General features: G+C 40.2%; 1 protein-coding gene across 14 annotated transcripts in view; it reads right to left on the bottom strand.

Annotated features, from left to right (window-relative positions):
- The window catches only part of LOC138214246 (RNA binding protein fox-1 homolog 1-like), a 278,008-nt gene that overhangs the window by 112,724 nt on the left and 147,723 nt on the right, over window positions 1–17,561 (bottom strand). Inside the window, exon 1 of one of the 14 annotated variants that reach the window (XM_069175655.1) lies at window positions 1,916–2,355. The exons of 5 other annotated variants lie outside the window; for them this stretch is intronic. In XM_069175655.1, the coding sequence (XP_069031756.1) occupies window positions 1,916–2,011 (96 nt within the window). In that variant the 5' untranslated portion in view covers window positions 2,012–2,355. Of the gene's footprint in view, window positions 1–1,915; window positions 2,356–17,561 lie in introns of those variants that run through there. 8 more of the 14 variants (XM_069175658.1, XM_069175657.1, XM_069175660.1 and 5 more) reach the window with 8 other exon arrangements.

The following is a 17,561-nucleotide window of genomic DNA, read 5'->3' as shown; positions in this document are numbered from 1 at the left end:
TTTCATATTTAAGAGCATAAAGACGTAGCAGTAGATCCGGTTACTCTTCCAGCACAAAACAAGTTTGACAATTTGATTGATTGATGTCAAATTACAGTTTCATATAGTGCTGTCTGTCCTCCCTGTTCGGGCCCTGCAGATGTAAAAAAAATGCCAGTTTTGTGCAGGACAGAGTCCCTTCTGGAAGTCTGCTATGATACCATCTGGAACACGCAGTGATGGATGTGTAACAGTGTAGCGCCATCTACTGGGACTCATCACAGCTGATGATTGATTTGGGGGTTGTGTAATGATCAAATGACATGATGCCAGTGAACAGCAGCCTGCAGGGTGTCAACACTGCTCCCACAAATATGATCATGTTTCCATCGCACTGACTCTTTATCCAGAGAAATACTGCTTGTACTGTATAACACACACACACACACACACACACACACACACACACACACACACACACACACACACACTCTCAACAACACACACGCCTCATAATGTTCATTTAACACAAAGCATATTTACAGGGAGGAAAGATGATAACCAAAACATAAAGTGAAAATGGTGTAAAAATGAGTAAAATGTAGCATCTAATAAAACACATTTTTTTGTTGTTGTTTTCTTTCTTCTCTTATGGAGCAAACAACAGCTTTAATTTTTAAAACCCACTCAGTGAAGAGCGTGCTATATTTCCTTGTGTGCACTGTTATTGTACAATGACAGAAACAAACTAGTTCACATAATGTAAGAGAAAACAATAAAACAACAACTCTTGTGTCATATTTCAATGATATTTCTATGGATGACAAATGTTCTCTGTAATGTTTTTGTTAAAATTAAAACCAGAATTGATTGAATGGAAAGTCATGGAGGCCGACATAAAAATAAAATCATTTAACTGCATTCAAACTTATTCTTACATTTTTGTGCATGCAAGCATGACAAAATAAAACATTCAAAAATGACATTTCCTATTCTAACTTGATAATGAAATAAACTGCATCTGAATTTATGCAGCTGATTGTAGCTCATTTCTGGAATAATTTAAAGAAAAAAACTAAACATAACATCAGGATTATTTCGGGCCTCTTGTGAAATCATTGATTATGAAATGAACTCTTCTGAAAACAATCATTTCCTTTCTTTAGAAAATGGCTAAAATCTGCACGTAACGTAAAGACCCTCCTGAAAACTAAATATTAATCTTATAAATATTTAACCAAGCTGTACCAAACAGCCTAACACCACCCGGTCTCCACAAAAACGGCATCAAAGTTATTTATCATATCGTGCTGTTCAAGTTCTGTCTGCCTTGAAAACACTGCAGTAAAAACGTATATCAGACTATACATATATAAATAAATATACACACATGCTGACACAAACATCACCCCAACACAATCTTTGACAAACATACCATCAATGAAATGTATGAAATATCTGAGGAATAAATACACAAATGATCTATTTTCTATGGTGTCAAATGGCACAGATTTAATATTTATGCAGGCTTTGTCTTCATGTTTTTGTTCTTTTTTTGATATCAACCATCTAGAATAAGAAGCAGGATGGTTCTCAGCCACAGACTCACAGAAGCCAACATCACTGAACCTTTTCTGGAAGTGGACTTCCACCTGCTTCATCTTCAAAGAAGTGAGGAAGAGATTCCCAGAATAAAATGTACACAGCAACACTGATGCTTTCCAAACCGGCGCTACGCATTTACAGCCGCTGTCCACACTGTGTGTCTCAGTGTGTCCTGCAAGTAGGAGCTCACACTTACTGTGTTCCAGTCCACTTCCCCTGTCCAGCAGCACATAATAGCATGTACACAAGATGTAGATTCATGTGGACCGAATCACACACACACACACACACACACACACACACATACACACACACTCAGTCACTCACTCACCTGCTGTAAATACATGAAGGTGAGGGCTGCGCAGGACAGCTGAGGACAGGCATCCACGTTGGGTAACGCCACGCATGTTCCTCCAGGATGCTGCATGTTCCCTCCTCTAGCTGACAACACAAACCCCCTCAACCCCGACAATACAGAGCCCTGGTCTGAGCGGCGAGGTAGAGAGAGCAGCGGGAGGAGAGGGAGGAATCAAGAAAAAGAAAGACAGGAAGAGAGAGAGAGAGAGAGAGAGAGAGAGAGAGATCGGCACAGAGTGAGCAGAGAGAGAGATGGAGCTTCAGTCCCGTACGATGGAGACCCGAGTGTTTTCTGCTCGCGAGGAGGGACGAGCGCTGGCACGGGGAGAGAGAGAGAGAGACAGAGAGAGAGGGAGAGAGAGAGAGAGAGAGAGAGAGAGAGAGACAGAGAGAGGGAGAGAGAGAGAGACACAGAGAGAGACACAGAGAGAGAGAGAGAGAGAGAGAGAGAGAGGGAGAGAGAGAGAGGGAGAGGGAGAGAGAGACACAGAGAGAGAGAGAGAGAGAGAGAGAGAGAGCGCTCTGCTGCAGTGTGTGTGACTCACAACGTGTGAGTGAGTGTGAGCCTGACTCAGAATGTATGTGTGTGTGTGTGTGTGTGTGTGTGTGTGTGTGTGTGTGTGTGTGTGTGTGTGTGTGTGTGTGTGTGTGTGTGTGGAGGCAAGCCAGCAGTGTGACTGCAATCGCTGGAGCGTGAGGAAGGCAGAAAATTGTCTGTGCGTGTGTGTAGGAGTGTGTGTCTGTGTATGTGTGTGTATGTGTGTGTGTATGTGTGTGTATGTGTGTGTGTGTGTGAGAGTAGCTTTGTGTATGTGCATGTGTTGTTTCTTGCAGAAAATGCTGATCTCTCTCTGTTGATGAATTGAAGTTCTCTGACATGTGTTACTGGAGGCGATCAAGGATGCTGACTGCAGCCGCAGTACAGACCCCCCCACCCCCACCACCACCACCACCACCCCCCTCCACCGTCTCTCTGAAGTGGCATCATTTGCACGCAAAACTTTTCCACTCATGCAAAATACCAAACTGTGATCTGACTCTCTGAATTCTATATAAATAAATTGATGTCACTTGTAATGGATTCCAGAGGGTGAAGCATTTGGTGCCAGTCAGGTCTGTGTTTTCACATGATAACATTCAGATAAATTGTTGCAGATTGTTGTTGTTGAGGTCAAAGGTCATTGACAAAGTGATCTTTGCTAGTTTAGTTGCATTGTTTTCTGTAGTAAAACAAAACAAAGGAAAAAAGGAATATGTTAAATATGCTGTTCTGCACAGCAACATGCAAGATGGAGGACTAGTTATAGTTGATGTTTCACTTCATTGTTCTCTTTCTGACAAATTTGATGAATCTTATGTAAGACAAAAAAATAAGAAGTAAAACTGGCATATTTTGGGGCAACTGGGAGTCTGTGGCTCCTGGCCAGTTGCCCAGTTTGCCCAACAACTGGTCTGGTACTTACTGACAGAAGCATGTACGCAGTGATAATATGCTCTGATATATATATATATATATATATATATATATATATATATATATATATATATATTTGATGTCTGATCAAGCTATATTCTCAGCTTTAGACACTGCTGAAAACTTAATTTAGACCTATTGAAACAATGGCGTGACCTACTTAAAGGTATACTCTGCTGATTTAGTATTGCACCTCCTTAAAGTAGTCGTGGAATGCCAAACAAAACATCAAACTCAAAACTGCAAAAGAACAAAAAAGAGTGAAGAGGCAGAAGCCAACACTTCCTGACTGAGTTCCTACTTTCAATCAAGAAATAGTCGACCCTACAATTCCTCCAATGCAGGATGCAGCCAGGTAAATACCTGTAAACATCCGCATCAGTCAAACTCTGCACCTCCAGTTTGTAACACATACTTCCTGTTACTGCATAGATAAACATGATGACATACTATGACATCATCAGGGGTTATTTTCTCAGTTTCTTCCAGAACCACAAAATAAACTATATATCTGTTTTCCTGCTGCTCAGGAATCACCATGACAAGTAATCTGACCTTTATATTTAATATCCATTTAGTGCAGTAGTCCGTTGACTCTGTGAGCCACGACCATTTACAGTAGACAAATATGTCGCTCAAAATGACGTGTTGGGGTCAGCTAGATTGTTTATTTCGTGAGACCTCTCACTCTGGTGGTATTTATGAACAACAACAGACAAACAAGAGATGAGTGCATTTCCCACTTCAGGTGTTTTTTCTCTTGAAAAATGTAATTTACTCGTTAACACTTTAACTCTTAAACTCTTGCAGCTTGTGAAACCAATTATACAAGTTATAATTAAAATCAGTAATGAATCATAATTAAATCAAAAAAATGATTAATCATTCAAGCCGAGATTTCTCTATTACAAACTCTCACTGACTGGTTCCCCATGAAGAAGGTCTCAGACGCTGAAACGATCTGAACGCACCAAACTTTGTTCCCAAGTTTTTAGGACGAACCAACGTTGTGTCTCCATAGAAAGTATTTGAGGTTTGAGTGATGTGCAATAAAATATATACTCCTATTTAATGCAACTGCTTACACTGGCAGCATTACAGTTCAGGTTCATGAAACCTGATTTTTATGCTTCAAATCTATTTCTCTGTCTTCCATGTGACTGCAGTGACTACATGTATGAGCGTTTCCACATGTGGCTGACCAACAGCTCCATACTGTTCCTGAACGCCTCCTGTGTGCACACAATGTAATGGCTCTATTTTCATGAAGCCAGGAGCACAGTGTAGATAACAGTCAGCTTCACTCTGCCTGGAGGGCCGGGTACGTCCAAACACACCGCTGGTAATGCCACGGACTCACCATTCACACTTGTGGTGTACTTGAATACGAGGTGTGTTAGAGGCCAATCCCATGTTCTGCTTTTCTCCCCTTTTAACTTAGGACTCTTCCTATTAACTCAGGACTCGTCCTTTCAACTCAGGACTCTTCCAATTGACTCAGGACTCTTCCTTTCAACTCAGGACTCTTCTTTTAAAATCAGGACTCTTCCTTTCAACTCAGGACTCTTCCAATTGACTCAGGACTCTTCCTTTCAACTCAGGACTCTTCTTTTAAAATCAGGACTCTTCCTTTCAACTCAGGACTCTTCTTATTAACTCAGGACTCTTCCCGTCATAAAGAACAGACAGACTAGGAAATCAAAACAGTGTGTAATTTCTTACTCAAATGCATTGCAAAAAAAGATCATGTCTCTTTTCAATTTGAATTTCCTTTTTTGCACGAGTTGATGATCCAGCGGTCTCCATGTTTTCTGTGCATCATAGAGTGCAGTCTGTTCACACAGGGACCTTTACAATAGCCATCAGCAGCTAAAGCCACTGTAGTATCATATCGAGTTTTGTATTCAATATTTCTGTTTTTAAGTCCTTTGGTTGTTTTAAATGCAAAAATACTGTAATTGTTGACAGCTTGGTAAAGTTTCCTTTTTGATGCTAATATTATAACATGAACACAATCACTCAAGCTCTATTTCAAAAAGCACCTTTTAAACTAATCAAATGTTTTTCAAAGTGCTTTACAAGCCTTTGACAAAAGGCAGAATGTTCAAAATGAAATAAGAATAAGAAATTGAAAAAATTAAAATGCGGAACTCCAGGTGGACATTTAAAAGAAAGTGTTGTTGACCCAGTTAATCATTGTTTTGGATGGAGATACCAGGGAAGGACCGGCAGTAATGGGTGGTCCATTAGGGAGTTACTGAAGTAGAGAGAAGTTTTAATGGGTGGAACTCAACATTTATATGTAGGTCCAACAATGTACATTTTCAGATACACATTAAAAGCAAATGTACAGACTTAAAGTGACACAGCCAGCTGAGGATGGACTCTGCACTTGTTTTTCAGTTAACCGAAAAACCTCACGGAGACAAGTTCATAAGAATGAGATTTTTTTAGATTTTTTTTCAGTGTCTTGTCACTCAGTCCTCTGTATTCATCCTGCACTGACACCCTCCATTCTCCAAGAGCCTCTGCCTCAGACCCCTATCAGTCAGCACCATAACTCCCCCAACTCAGCTGCAACTCCCGTCAACTTCAACAAATCAAAAGGCTTTCTCTTCCACATTCAGGATATTCAGGAATACGTATGAAACTGTGTGAGCCCTGACAACAACCAGAGAAGGCTTTTTTCACATTGTTCTGAACATAATCCGACAATGGAAAAGCAACAAATATATCACAGTCCAACTGAGTGAACCACAAACAACAAACAAAGTTTTCTGATCCATGCTTCAGTTTGATCAAAAAGGGTGAAGAGTGATCCAATTTCCCCCCTGAAGTCCAGTATTTAGATGAGTAAATCAGCCGATCGTGTCAATAACGTAGACTATGAGGGGAAGACATTTTTCATCATGAGTTTTTGTTTTGTTTTCCAAATATTACAGCCTTACATAATCTCAGAGCCTGAAAAGTCAAGTGAGAGCTTTTCCACTAGACTTGGCAGCAGACAGCAGTTGGTAGGGGTCATGGATTCCCGCCATCCGAGGTACATCCTATCACTTCTCATGCTTTCGTTTTTTTCTCCCTTTTGATTCTTTCTTTGTTGGCCATTTTTAGTGAAGGTGTGTTGGGATTTCACATTCAGTTAGAAATCCCTCCCTGTCATGGGTGAAATAACGTATAATCAGGAGTTAGTCTCAGGATGCTTCCATCAAGAGGTGGTTTAACATTAAGGTCATTACTTCAGTTAAAGACCGAAACAGGTACTTTCTACCTTCAGATGGCTGTAAAGAGACTCATCAGCAGGGTTTGCATTACAAGGTGGCTTTTGGGGGAGTCTTGTTTCCCAGTGTGCTAAACATGGCACATGCACACACATGGCTGCACAGTGTAGTCAATAGGAGGGCTACTGTTAAAAACTCTCATTCTTTCCTTCTTTCTTTCTTTCTTTCTTTCTTTCTTTCTTTCTTTCTTTCTTTCTTTCTTTCTTTCTTTTTCTCTCTCTCTCTCTCTCTCTCACTGGCTGTCTCCATTCTTTCAATGCCCCCAAACAGTTCTATTTACAACCTCTAGAAACAAACGAAGTGACATATGTCTGTCTCAGTGAAGAGAAGTTCAAATGGCAGCATAAACTTGGTGATTTGAGTGCTGCTCCACCACATATGGCCACAGCAGGAATATACACAGTATTGTGATTACTAGTAGAGACAAACGTTCAGAAATCGGTATGTAATGAGTTCATTAACACTCAAAATAGACATGTTATATGAATATTATTTAATTCAGTAACCTTATTGTAAAATGAAAAAATACTCTATAATCTCAAACTACAAAAATGGAAGATGTTTTAGGGCTCCCTCTAAATGTCTCGAAGTAGGCTTTCAGGGGAACTCATGTTCTTTTCAGGGAAGCTGAGCTCCACTGTCACTTGAACCACGCTCATCAGAATAAAGGGAAGGCCGTTGGTATTGTCTCCGACCTGCTGTGGAACACAGAGCTGACAGACATTTCTCAATAAACACTTCGCAAACAGAAGCACATGATATAATTGTGCTGAGCTGTCGACCTGCACTGCGCAGGTGAGCACTGGACCATGTGAGACGCACTGGTTCTTGGCATTGGGCTGGCAGTATGCTGCTTGGCATCATCACCCACTCCTCCCACGGTGGCGCATGGCGAGCTACCAACATACCAAACTGCCGCAGTTGTGACAGTAACCTCAGTGTATCCCATGAAAATGAGAGTTTGGCAGTGTGAACCCTTAAAGTCTAAATTCCATTTGTAAAAATACAAACACAGATATTTCAACCAGATACAACCTGAGGTAATGATAATTGTGCTTCTTTTCATTTGGGTGGATTGACCCTTCAGAAGATAAATATGACACTTTAACAACAGACCAAGGTATCAGTGAAGCCTGAGCTAACAGCTACATGGCGATATAGATACAATATGCGTATTGTGTTGGTGTGAGTTTGTGTGGGGTGTATGTGCGAGAGAGAGTGAGATAAAGAGAGTGAGAAAGAGAGAGAGAGAGAGAGAGAGAGACATGAACATAAAGCCAAATATATATAATGGGATGAAGCAGAACACTGCAGCAGCATGGCTGCAGGCTACGAGCTGCCTTTTATCCATTCACTCGACTAAAGACACGCTCCCTTTTATCTACTCTGCTTTTTCTTTTCCACCTCCATCCTTTGGGCACATCTTTATTTTTCTACCACACACACATAAAAAAATAAATAAAAAAAGACATTAGCCAAGCCTACAGAGGAATCGGAGTTCCTATTCTACACAAACACGTTCACAACTACACATTCATTCTTTACAACAAGGAGAATTTTCAAAAGAAATCGCGTGGAAGTTGGAGTTTTCTCTTATATATTTTGCACAGACACAGAACTGCAGGAAGTCCTCAAATACAAGGTGTCATTCAAACCTGCATTCATCACATCAGAACATCAGAAAACAAGTCATGAGGTACACAGTTTTTTTTTCAACAGTGTAAACACCTCTACCTCGATGCTCTTTTCATTATGTTAGGTTACTGTCAATGAAACTCAACATCATGTGTCACGTTAAAGGCCACAATGGGAGTGATTACATCTGTCCAAACATCTGTACAAAGAATTTATCTCAGAAACTTAACAGCAATCAAAAAATGACAACATGGATGTGAGTGAAAATATATATTTGAGTTAAGCTCGAGAAACTTACGAGAATATTAAAAGACATAACACTAAGAATATAACAAACAAAGCAATGTTTGTTAAGCAAAGGTCTGGTTGTCTTTGTGGAAGATTCATGTAACACTCCATTTGTAAAATTTTTAATTTATTAAATTCTTCATCAGTCATCTATTTACAGTTTTTGTAGGAAATAAAGCAGCTATTTTTTTATTGAGTGTATTTTTTATCTGTAGAGGGGTAACAGAATTTTTTTTAAATTAATTTCCTTTAAATAGAAACAACAATTATAAATGTCCTAAAACCAAACCAAAAGTGGCACATAGATATAAAAATAATGAAATCACTTGCTTTAAATTATTCGTCTTCATCTTAAAATGTTGCACTAATGTGCTGTGGTAGAGGATTACACAACTGTAATAGCTTGCTAAGAGAATCATTGCATGGTAAAGAGAGAAATGAACAAGCACAACAATGTCTGTGATAAATGACAAAATGGGCCCAAAGGGCAAAGCTGGTATTTTGTATGTCCTCAGTCGCAAATCAGGACGTGGATAAAACCTGAGGTCATGAGGATGGAGCCTAAAATGTCCTCTCAAACACACACAGTAACAGACTATGCATGGTTTAAGTGTCAGATGATATTGCTTTGTTCTAATACACTCTGTAATGCCTGCATGCCTACTAGTTCATACTCCACTGGTCGGCACCATTTAAAGCAATGGTTCGCTAAGCTTGCTGCGACCCTCAGGAAATGTGCTCATGTCCTAATTTGATTGCAATATCACCTTAGCATGCACAAACAACACGGAGGCAAATGTGGATGGCTATGGCATCCAGTGTGTCATCATGTTCATTTATACCAAAACTGTTTTAGTTTCTGTAAAATTCCCAAATATGATCTCTGGTTTGTACAACGTAGGACAGACTCTTCTACATTGCATTTCAAAATGTGTGGCTTTTTTTGGTTGTTGTTGTTTTTTGCCCAAAAGTGTGACTATGCACTACTGTGGTAGGGTCTTTGTAATGTGATGGTATCCCTGCCAGTACCAGTTGTTGGGGTCTGCAGCTTCCACATACAAAGATTTCAGTACAAAGAAGGTCTTTAGAGTTTCTGTTCTGCCCCTTTCAAGTGTTTGTGGTGGAAATCCTAACTGACCTGGTCCCTTCACACCACTCGTAGTATTCCAAATCAAACACGGTCTTCAGAGTCCGATGCAATGCAGGTTTATTGAAAATCATGGTCCTGAGCAACTGAAGTGGAGCTGTTGAGCATTGTCTTGTAAACTGTTCAGGTCCCATGTTGGAGTAGAACTTTCCCACGAAGGCACATGCCATCGTTCAGGAGATTCACTGTAATTGCAAGCAACCCCCCCCCCCCCCCCCCCCCCCCATCAGCTGCTGCTGCCTCTGTGCAGACACAGTGGGTCTTATCAGGTGAGGAGACCCTCCTGGCATATTACCTACATATGACTGACACTTAGTACTGTGAATCACACAAAACCAATACTCCTGCTGACTTAGCATTAAAATTAATAGTTGAATATACAGATATATGCAAGTAATAGAAACAATCTACCACAGGTCCAAATAGTTTTAAGTGATTAGATGATCCTCCTGATCAATTTGATTTCCTCAGTGACTGAGTCAGCTGGCTCTCCAAACCTGGCTTTGACTTTAGAAGGAAGGAGTAACAACCATGGCTCAATACCGAAGCTTATGCAAATCATGCATGTGGGTGAAAAAGTGGCTCTGGTGGCAGTGGGTCCAAGTGTGCATATGTTTTACTCTGCCCTGTTTAATTTAAATTTTAACCTGCCAGTTCAAGAAGGCCTTAAAACTACAGCTATAGTTTACAGTCAGGACACAGAAACCGGGACATGCTGATTTAGGATGCAATATTAAAAAAGCTGCTTTTTAATTAATCATTAATTAGGTATTAGGCATTAATCCGCACCATGCAGCAGCTTGTGTGGTTGGGTTTTATTTCATTTGCGCCAGCGACTCAAGTATTCTTTATCATAGTGCTATACAGCAACAGCTGTGTCGACAGGGCTGTCTGGTGAGTGGTGTGGCAGCAGACTGAGCAAATTGCTGACAACTTAAATACACTAGCCTGATTAAATGGGAGCGTTGGATATACACTATGTTGCAGTGAGGGGAGCATTTCATATTGGTGAAGGAATAAAGCTGACTGAGCGAGATCACAGGCTTCACCTTATAAATGATGGCCAGAGCAATGAAAATTAAACCTGTAAATGTAAAGTGTACATTTCTCCTAAAATAATGTATAGCAGCAAAACCTCTGACCAAGAAATCTGCCCTCACAAAACCTCCAGCTATGAAAAATGTACTATATTGTAAAGACATCCAGGATAGGGCTGGACATTTCAAGCAAAATCACTTTGAAATTCCCACGGAACTATTTGATTAATTTAAGCAATATTACACTCAACGGGGTGTTTTGATGTGATTATTGGCACGACAGTGATGCAGTCAGGACTGAAGCACTTGCCCCGACGTCCATAAGCATATTCATATTTTGTATTCATATTGTGGGGCAATTCGCTCTTAAAATATATAACTCTTTGTGAGTGCCAGCTCCGTTTCCATGGCAATACATGGGGTATGACTAAGGACTGGAAAACAATCAGTCACTTCTTATGCAATGTTTACTAGTCCAGGAAACAGGCCGCACCTTAATAACGACCTCGCAACAGAGAGGACTTTTAATCAGTTTTGTTGCTTTGGTTTCTCCAACTGAATAAATGCAGCACAGAGAAACACTAAACTACCCAGCTAGCTCAGTCTGGTTGGAACAAAGATATCTGATGAACAAAGATATCCATGGACTCCTGTGTTTTTAACATTTTAGCTCCGTGTCATGTGTTCAAACCAAACCGGTCCAGCTAGCCGCCGCTAGGATTGTAAGTGCGTGACTATCCGTGGTGTTACGGTACGGGTGCTCGGAGCGACCAAAAAGGCCCAAAAGAGACCCGACTTCACCAAATGGGTCATTTAATAGACCTAGAACAAGTAGAAACTACATTATATTATATTAAATTCAATTCCAAATAATATTGCCATTGAGAAGGTGGAGGGACATTTCTGATGTGTGATGTCATGATGATTTGAGCATGTTCCAAATGTACAGTTGACCAATCAGATCTCTGGGTCGGGACTACCTTTTGTTTGACAATCGATTATTACCGCCACCTTCTGATGGGAGTAACGCGGTAAAAACAGGGGGAATAAGGAAGAACAATAGCTGCATATATATATATATATATATATACATATATATATATATATATATATTATTCTTATATTTGAAAATCCCCACTCATCCCTATTCCAGTTACAATTCATACAGTTTTCAGCAGCAGCTTTCAAAGTAAGGTGTGTTATAGTGATATTCAGGTTCATAAAGTAGCATTGTACAGGCAGCAGACCCTATTAAAGTTGCTACAGTCTCATCACATGTTGACACCACTCAATCTTTTCCTCCTTTTCCCCTAAATCAGGATTTTCAGGGTCCTGTACCTGACAAAAATAGCATCTACTGGAGAATCCATGCTGCAGGCTTCAGAAGGTCCGCTCAGAAAGTCTGTCACTCCTCTGTCTGTGTCGCTCTCAGGCAGTCCATGAAATGACCCTGTGTCTTTTCCTCTGCCTTAGCTGCTCCTAATTAGTATTTCATTATCTTTCATGTATTAAATGCTTTAGTTCAGTGCTGGATTCTTTCATTCACTCTTGTGTGTTTGGGCCTCACGTGAGCCTTGTTGTTCTGGTGTTTCCCAGCAATACTTGTTCTCCTGTGAGCTCGTTCCTATTCGTTGTCAGATTTTTGTTAACAAATACAACACAGAGGCAGACAGAGACACACACAACAAGACGTCAAAATTCAAACACTGCAACACAGAGGAAACAATTGATTAAATCACATTCTGTGTGGAAACGTTCGTACATGTTGCACAGAATTGTGCTTTCAAACATCCCCTGGATTTAAATGAGTTCTCTGTATCTCCAATGCACCTGCGTTTCGATCCAACCTCAATATGCTAATTACATCGCACATCCCAGAGGCCTATACTACAAAGCAGGTTCAACATTCCCAGAGTATCTTTCTTTTATCTGGCTCAACTAAACCGAACAAACATGATCGGTCACACAACAGTGGTTATCAACTCGATAAGTCAACCCGGCGTTTCTCCGATCCAGCTATGAGCACGTTCACATGAAAGGGCCGACTTTGCAGCATCTGACCAATCACACACATTTACAAGTGTCACTTTTCAACTTGTAACAAACCACTTAAACCCTGAGTGGAGGGACTGACGTATGACATCATAGAGACAGCACATGTGTCGGGTGTGGGGTAAACTACACCGGAGAAACAGAAAAGACACCTGAACAAGAGGCTTAATGAAGATCAGCCCTCTGTGAGCACCAGACCCAAACCACTCCCGGCAGCCATGGCGATGACATTATCGGCCAACATTCAGCAGATGACCGAAGAGAAAGATTGAGCAGGACAATTATATCCAACACCAGAGACCACAGACATGTCATCTGTCCCAAATTAAAAAATGACATATCATTTTACCACAAGTTCGTATTTTGGTTATGTTACCAGAGCCTGTCTAAGTTCAAAATGTTGCATCTACTTTTTATGAGCAGATAGTATTTGATCATCATGGTATTTTGCACCAACAAAAATTGGACCAGTCTGGCCCATTATATGAAATATGGTCTGAATTTAGCATTAAAAGATTATAGGATCCATACCTACAAACACTGTAGTCCGTGTTTAAAATGAACTGAACAGGTAGTGAGCATGTGTGTCTTCTAGAATGTGAAATGAATGTAAAGAGAAAGGGCTGAAGGTGTAAGAGGTACCTGTGGTGATACAGTGCATTTGTCTTCCCTCCTATCTGCATCTGAAGTTCAAGTTTAATCACACCATCAGTTCTGAAGCACCATGTTCCTGGCAGCTCATTTCCCTGTTGGAGCTGACAGTGATGGATGGGAATTGTAATGTGTGTTTCTTTGTGAACTAGTGGGTGAGTTCATATGAGAGTTTACACACTTTGGTGTGTGTGAGTGTTTGTTGAGGCTGTAGTCTGCTAAGGGTTATCACTGATGTCTTGGGGGCAAACAAGTCAGCTAATAAGTCCCCAGGTGAGGGAAACAAAGGGAAACAAAGAGAGCTAGATAAAGTTTGGAGGCGAGTTTTAACAAGCCTTTATTGTGCAATTAAAAAGTTTCAGTTCGTCCACACTCACAGTTTGTGACACCACAAATGAAGAAACCCCACTAACAAATTAATAATAAAACAAGTTGACCTACAAATATATAATCCATACCCATACATTTTTCTCATCACATAACCAGGACGAGACACTTTGTGCAATATCTTAGCAAATGCAAGTAATAACCACTGAACGCGTAGATAACATAAAGTTGTCTCTAATTTTCTCTAAATAAGGATTCTGAGCTGAACACAGGTTCTCTCAAAGTGCCCTTCTTTTAAAGACAAAACAAACCACCCAAAAACAACTGTAGCATCAGTGGAGAGGCAGCAGAGGTCATCAGGGGGCTGCAAATGGTGGTGTATTTATTTATGTATCTATTGTTTGTGGACCTAGTTGATATTCTCATCAGAATTTTGTTGGTGGCGCGCGTGTCTTTATCTGAAGCTGAGAAGATTTTTAGTGCTCTGTGCAGGTTAAAGACACGGCTTGAACTGAACTTTGTAATTGTCTGTATTTCACATAAAGAAAGAAAGACTAGGTGAACATGAACATTAACTGCCAGCACTTTGTTGGATCCATCTGCACCTGTAGAAACGTGCTCGGTTCATTTGTTTGGTACGTCGGTGGCACCTGCCTCCTCCTCTAACACAGATAAAAGTTTACTGTGACAAACATTGTGTTGTAGTTATATCATAGCTGTGTGCTACACAGCAATTATAGTAGACAATAGAGTAGAGTTAATGCAGTTAATAGGTTTTATTTATGTATTTGGTTGATGCAGTTACAATTTATTCATATGATTTAATCATATGATTCAACCATGCAACTGGCTCATACAGATGAAATAACAACATAAGGTTGCAAAACCAAAGTATACATTCATTAATGAAATTGGATGGCGAGGTGGGAGGCTATTGATGCTAATTTAAACTTTTAACAGTCATTTCAATGGTAGTTGTTGTTCAAACAGTAGGTTAACTGACCCTCTCAATAGCCCATCAGAACAGATACCTCGCTGTATTTAAGGTGATGAACATTCACCCATAACACAGTATTAGGCCTACCCAAAGAAAAATATGATTTATTCATCTCAAATCTGCTGTCTGTGTAGCTGATAAAATCTTCTCTCTACTTTATTTTTGACAATGAACATACTGTCCATATGTAATGATGATTTGTCTAACTACAGCAACTCATGGCCGCTTACTAAAATGTATTTGGATTATTACTCAGCCAGATGTTTTTTTTTTTTTTATCTTTAATTAGAGAGGTCAAGTTCTATATGCATTAATGATAAGATATATACACAGTAGTGTCACTACTGCAAATGTCCTACTGTGGAACTGAAACAGTGCTGTAGTAAAACAATTGACATGACAGAAGCATATTTTTGACATGAGTATGTTACGCTATGCTAAGAGCGTATCCTGACTATCATCACAGTGAAAAAAACTGATGCTGTGAGCAATAGTATGGCGCGGCCAGGCTAATGTTCACTAACAGTACAATAAAAACATCCTGACAGTTATGCTGAAGCTCAATACTCAGCCTCCACCAGACGACTGTACTAAAAATCAGGTTTCACATAACCAGGATATCTTTGTCACCTGGCCTAACTTAACCTAACTAATGCAATCTTGCATCAGTTTTACAGAGATTGTTATCTGGTTGAAAAGTCAACCAAGGTATTTCCTATCCAGCGATGGGTGCATTAACATAAAAGGGCATTGTTTGCAACCTATGACAGGACACAAACATGGACAAGTTTCATGGCATGTTTTACAAATGTTGCGATGTATCCCGGTAAGAAGTGAACCAGCTTCATAGTCCTTAAAACCCAGAGTATAACCAGAAGTTACTGTGCTAACCGCAAATCCTTCTTCGTAGTACAGCCCTCTGAGGATGGACACTCAAATAATGTTACTTTAGCCTCTTGGGCAGAGACCCGGGGGCGGGCCATCGAGCTTTAACGGCACCCATCTCCCGTCGTCAAAAGTACGAGTTGACATAAAAACTCATGCTAGATGTCTCTGGAAAGCTTAGACTGTTGTGATTCAATCGATATTGACCATTTCAAGATCCAATAACCACAGGTGGCACAGTAAAAAGCTTTGTCAGACCACTGCTGAACGAACAAACGATCACAGTATTGCCGTAACTCACCAGTAAAGCCTCAGAGTCCAACAATGACCAGCAGCCCTCTGCTTAAGTCAGCAAAGGTCCAGTAAATCCAATTCAGCAAAGTGTTCAGTCCAAAAAGCATAAATATATCCAGAATACATGCAATCCGCTGTCATCGTTTGAAATTACACACCGTGCATTCATAAATCTCCAGAGATTGTCCGATAAAAACACGAGCTTAAAGCCTGCTCGGCTGTCGTCTGCTATTATTGACCCCTAGAATGATTACTGACACTGATAAATTTGTTATGGAAGTGTGCTTTTCTGGCAGCTAACCAACACTTTTACTTCTTTTCTATTCTGGTAACATCCTTGTGAATAAAACTTTTAACAGTCAAGAGAGTTTGTTTCAACCCAGGAACATGGGAATGTTTTTGCATTAAGGCCCAGCTGTCGCTTTGGTAGAATTTATCTTCCTCTAATTACGCTGCAGTGTCATACAGGGAAACCCGTGCTTTCAGCTATCACACACACACACACACACACACACACACACACACACACACACACACACACACACACACACACACACACACACACACACACACACACACACACACACACACACACACACACACACAGAGTCAAATGGTTGTGTCATAATACAACAATGCAGGACTTTCTAGTGCTGATTTTGGATTTTGTTTTATATGTTGTCTTTGTTTTATAAATAAAGATTTTTTTTAATTTATTTTATTTAAGATTTTGAATTTTATGCTATAATCATAATAATTATATGCATTTGTCTATGTGCATGTTTTATATGTTGATACAACATACAACATATGCGTAGAATACACAAAGCTCTTCATGTTTTATCAAGTAAATTACGTTAAGGTAGTAAATCTTTAACATAAGTTAGTAGTGAAGATTCTCATTACAGACGACAGGTTGAAAAACCAAAATAAATGTCAGAAAAACGTTGAACACGGAGCTCCCCACTGTGCAGAGCCAGCAAACATTTCAACCCAGCTATTCCAATTTACTCCCATAATTGGCTGTCTGTGCAGAGAGAAAGTGGCCATATCTCAGGGTTTTCCTCTGCCGGCCTGATGGCTTGTAATTAGAGGAGGGAAAGAGTCTGTTCCTTCAATTAAACAACAGTGCAGCAGGAAGAAGGACTGCCCTCTTTTTGTAAAGCGGACTAAAAGAGCAGCTCTCTCCCTGCAAAATAAATACAGCACTGCGTAATGAGTTGAGCAGTGTGTGTGTGTGTGTGTGTGTGTGTGTGTGTGTGTGTGTGTGTGTGTGTGTGCATTGGGTAAATATTGGCATTTTTTTTTCGCTGGCCGAAGTAATTGATGATCTAATTTGCGAGAGCTGGGTGGAGACTAAAGGAGACAGTAGAAACCTCCTGTTTCCTGTTTGTTATTTGTAATGAACATGTTCTAAGTTTCGCTGTTACAATGTGAGTTATGCAAACAGGAATCTGCACCGTGGAAATTCATGCTGCATTAGCTACTGGCAGCTCGTCTTCGCACTGGGACCATGGATGTAATGATAACGATCAACTGGAGTACTTTTCAC

The sequence above is a fragment of the Embiotoca jacksoni genome, unplaced genomic scaffold (genome assembly GCF_022577435.1).
Source record: "Embiotoca jacksoni isolate LCO1_2020_lvr unplaced genomic scaffold, fEmbJac1.0.p SCAF_69, whole genome shotgun sequence".
NCBI lineage: Eukaryota > Metazoa > Chordata > Actinopteri > Embiotocidae > Embiotoca > Embiotoca jacksoni.
The sequence above is the reverse complement of the archived record's forward strand: the minus strand, read 5'-3'. Positions and strand labels throughout refer to the sequence as shown.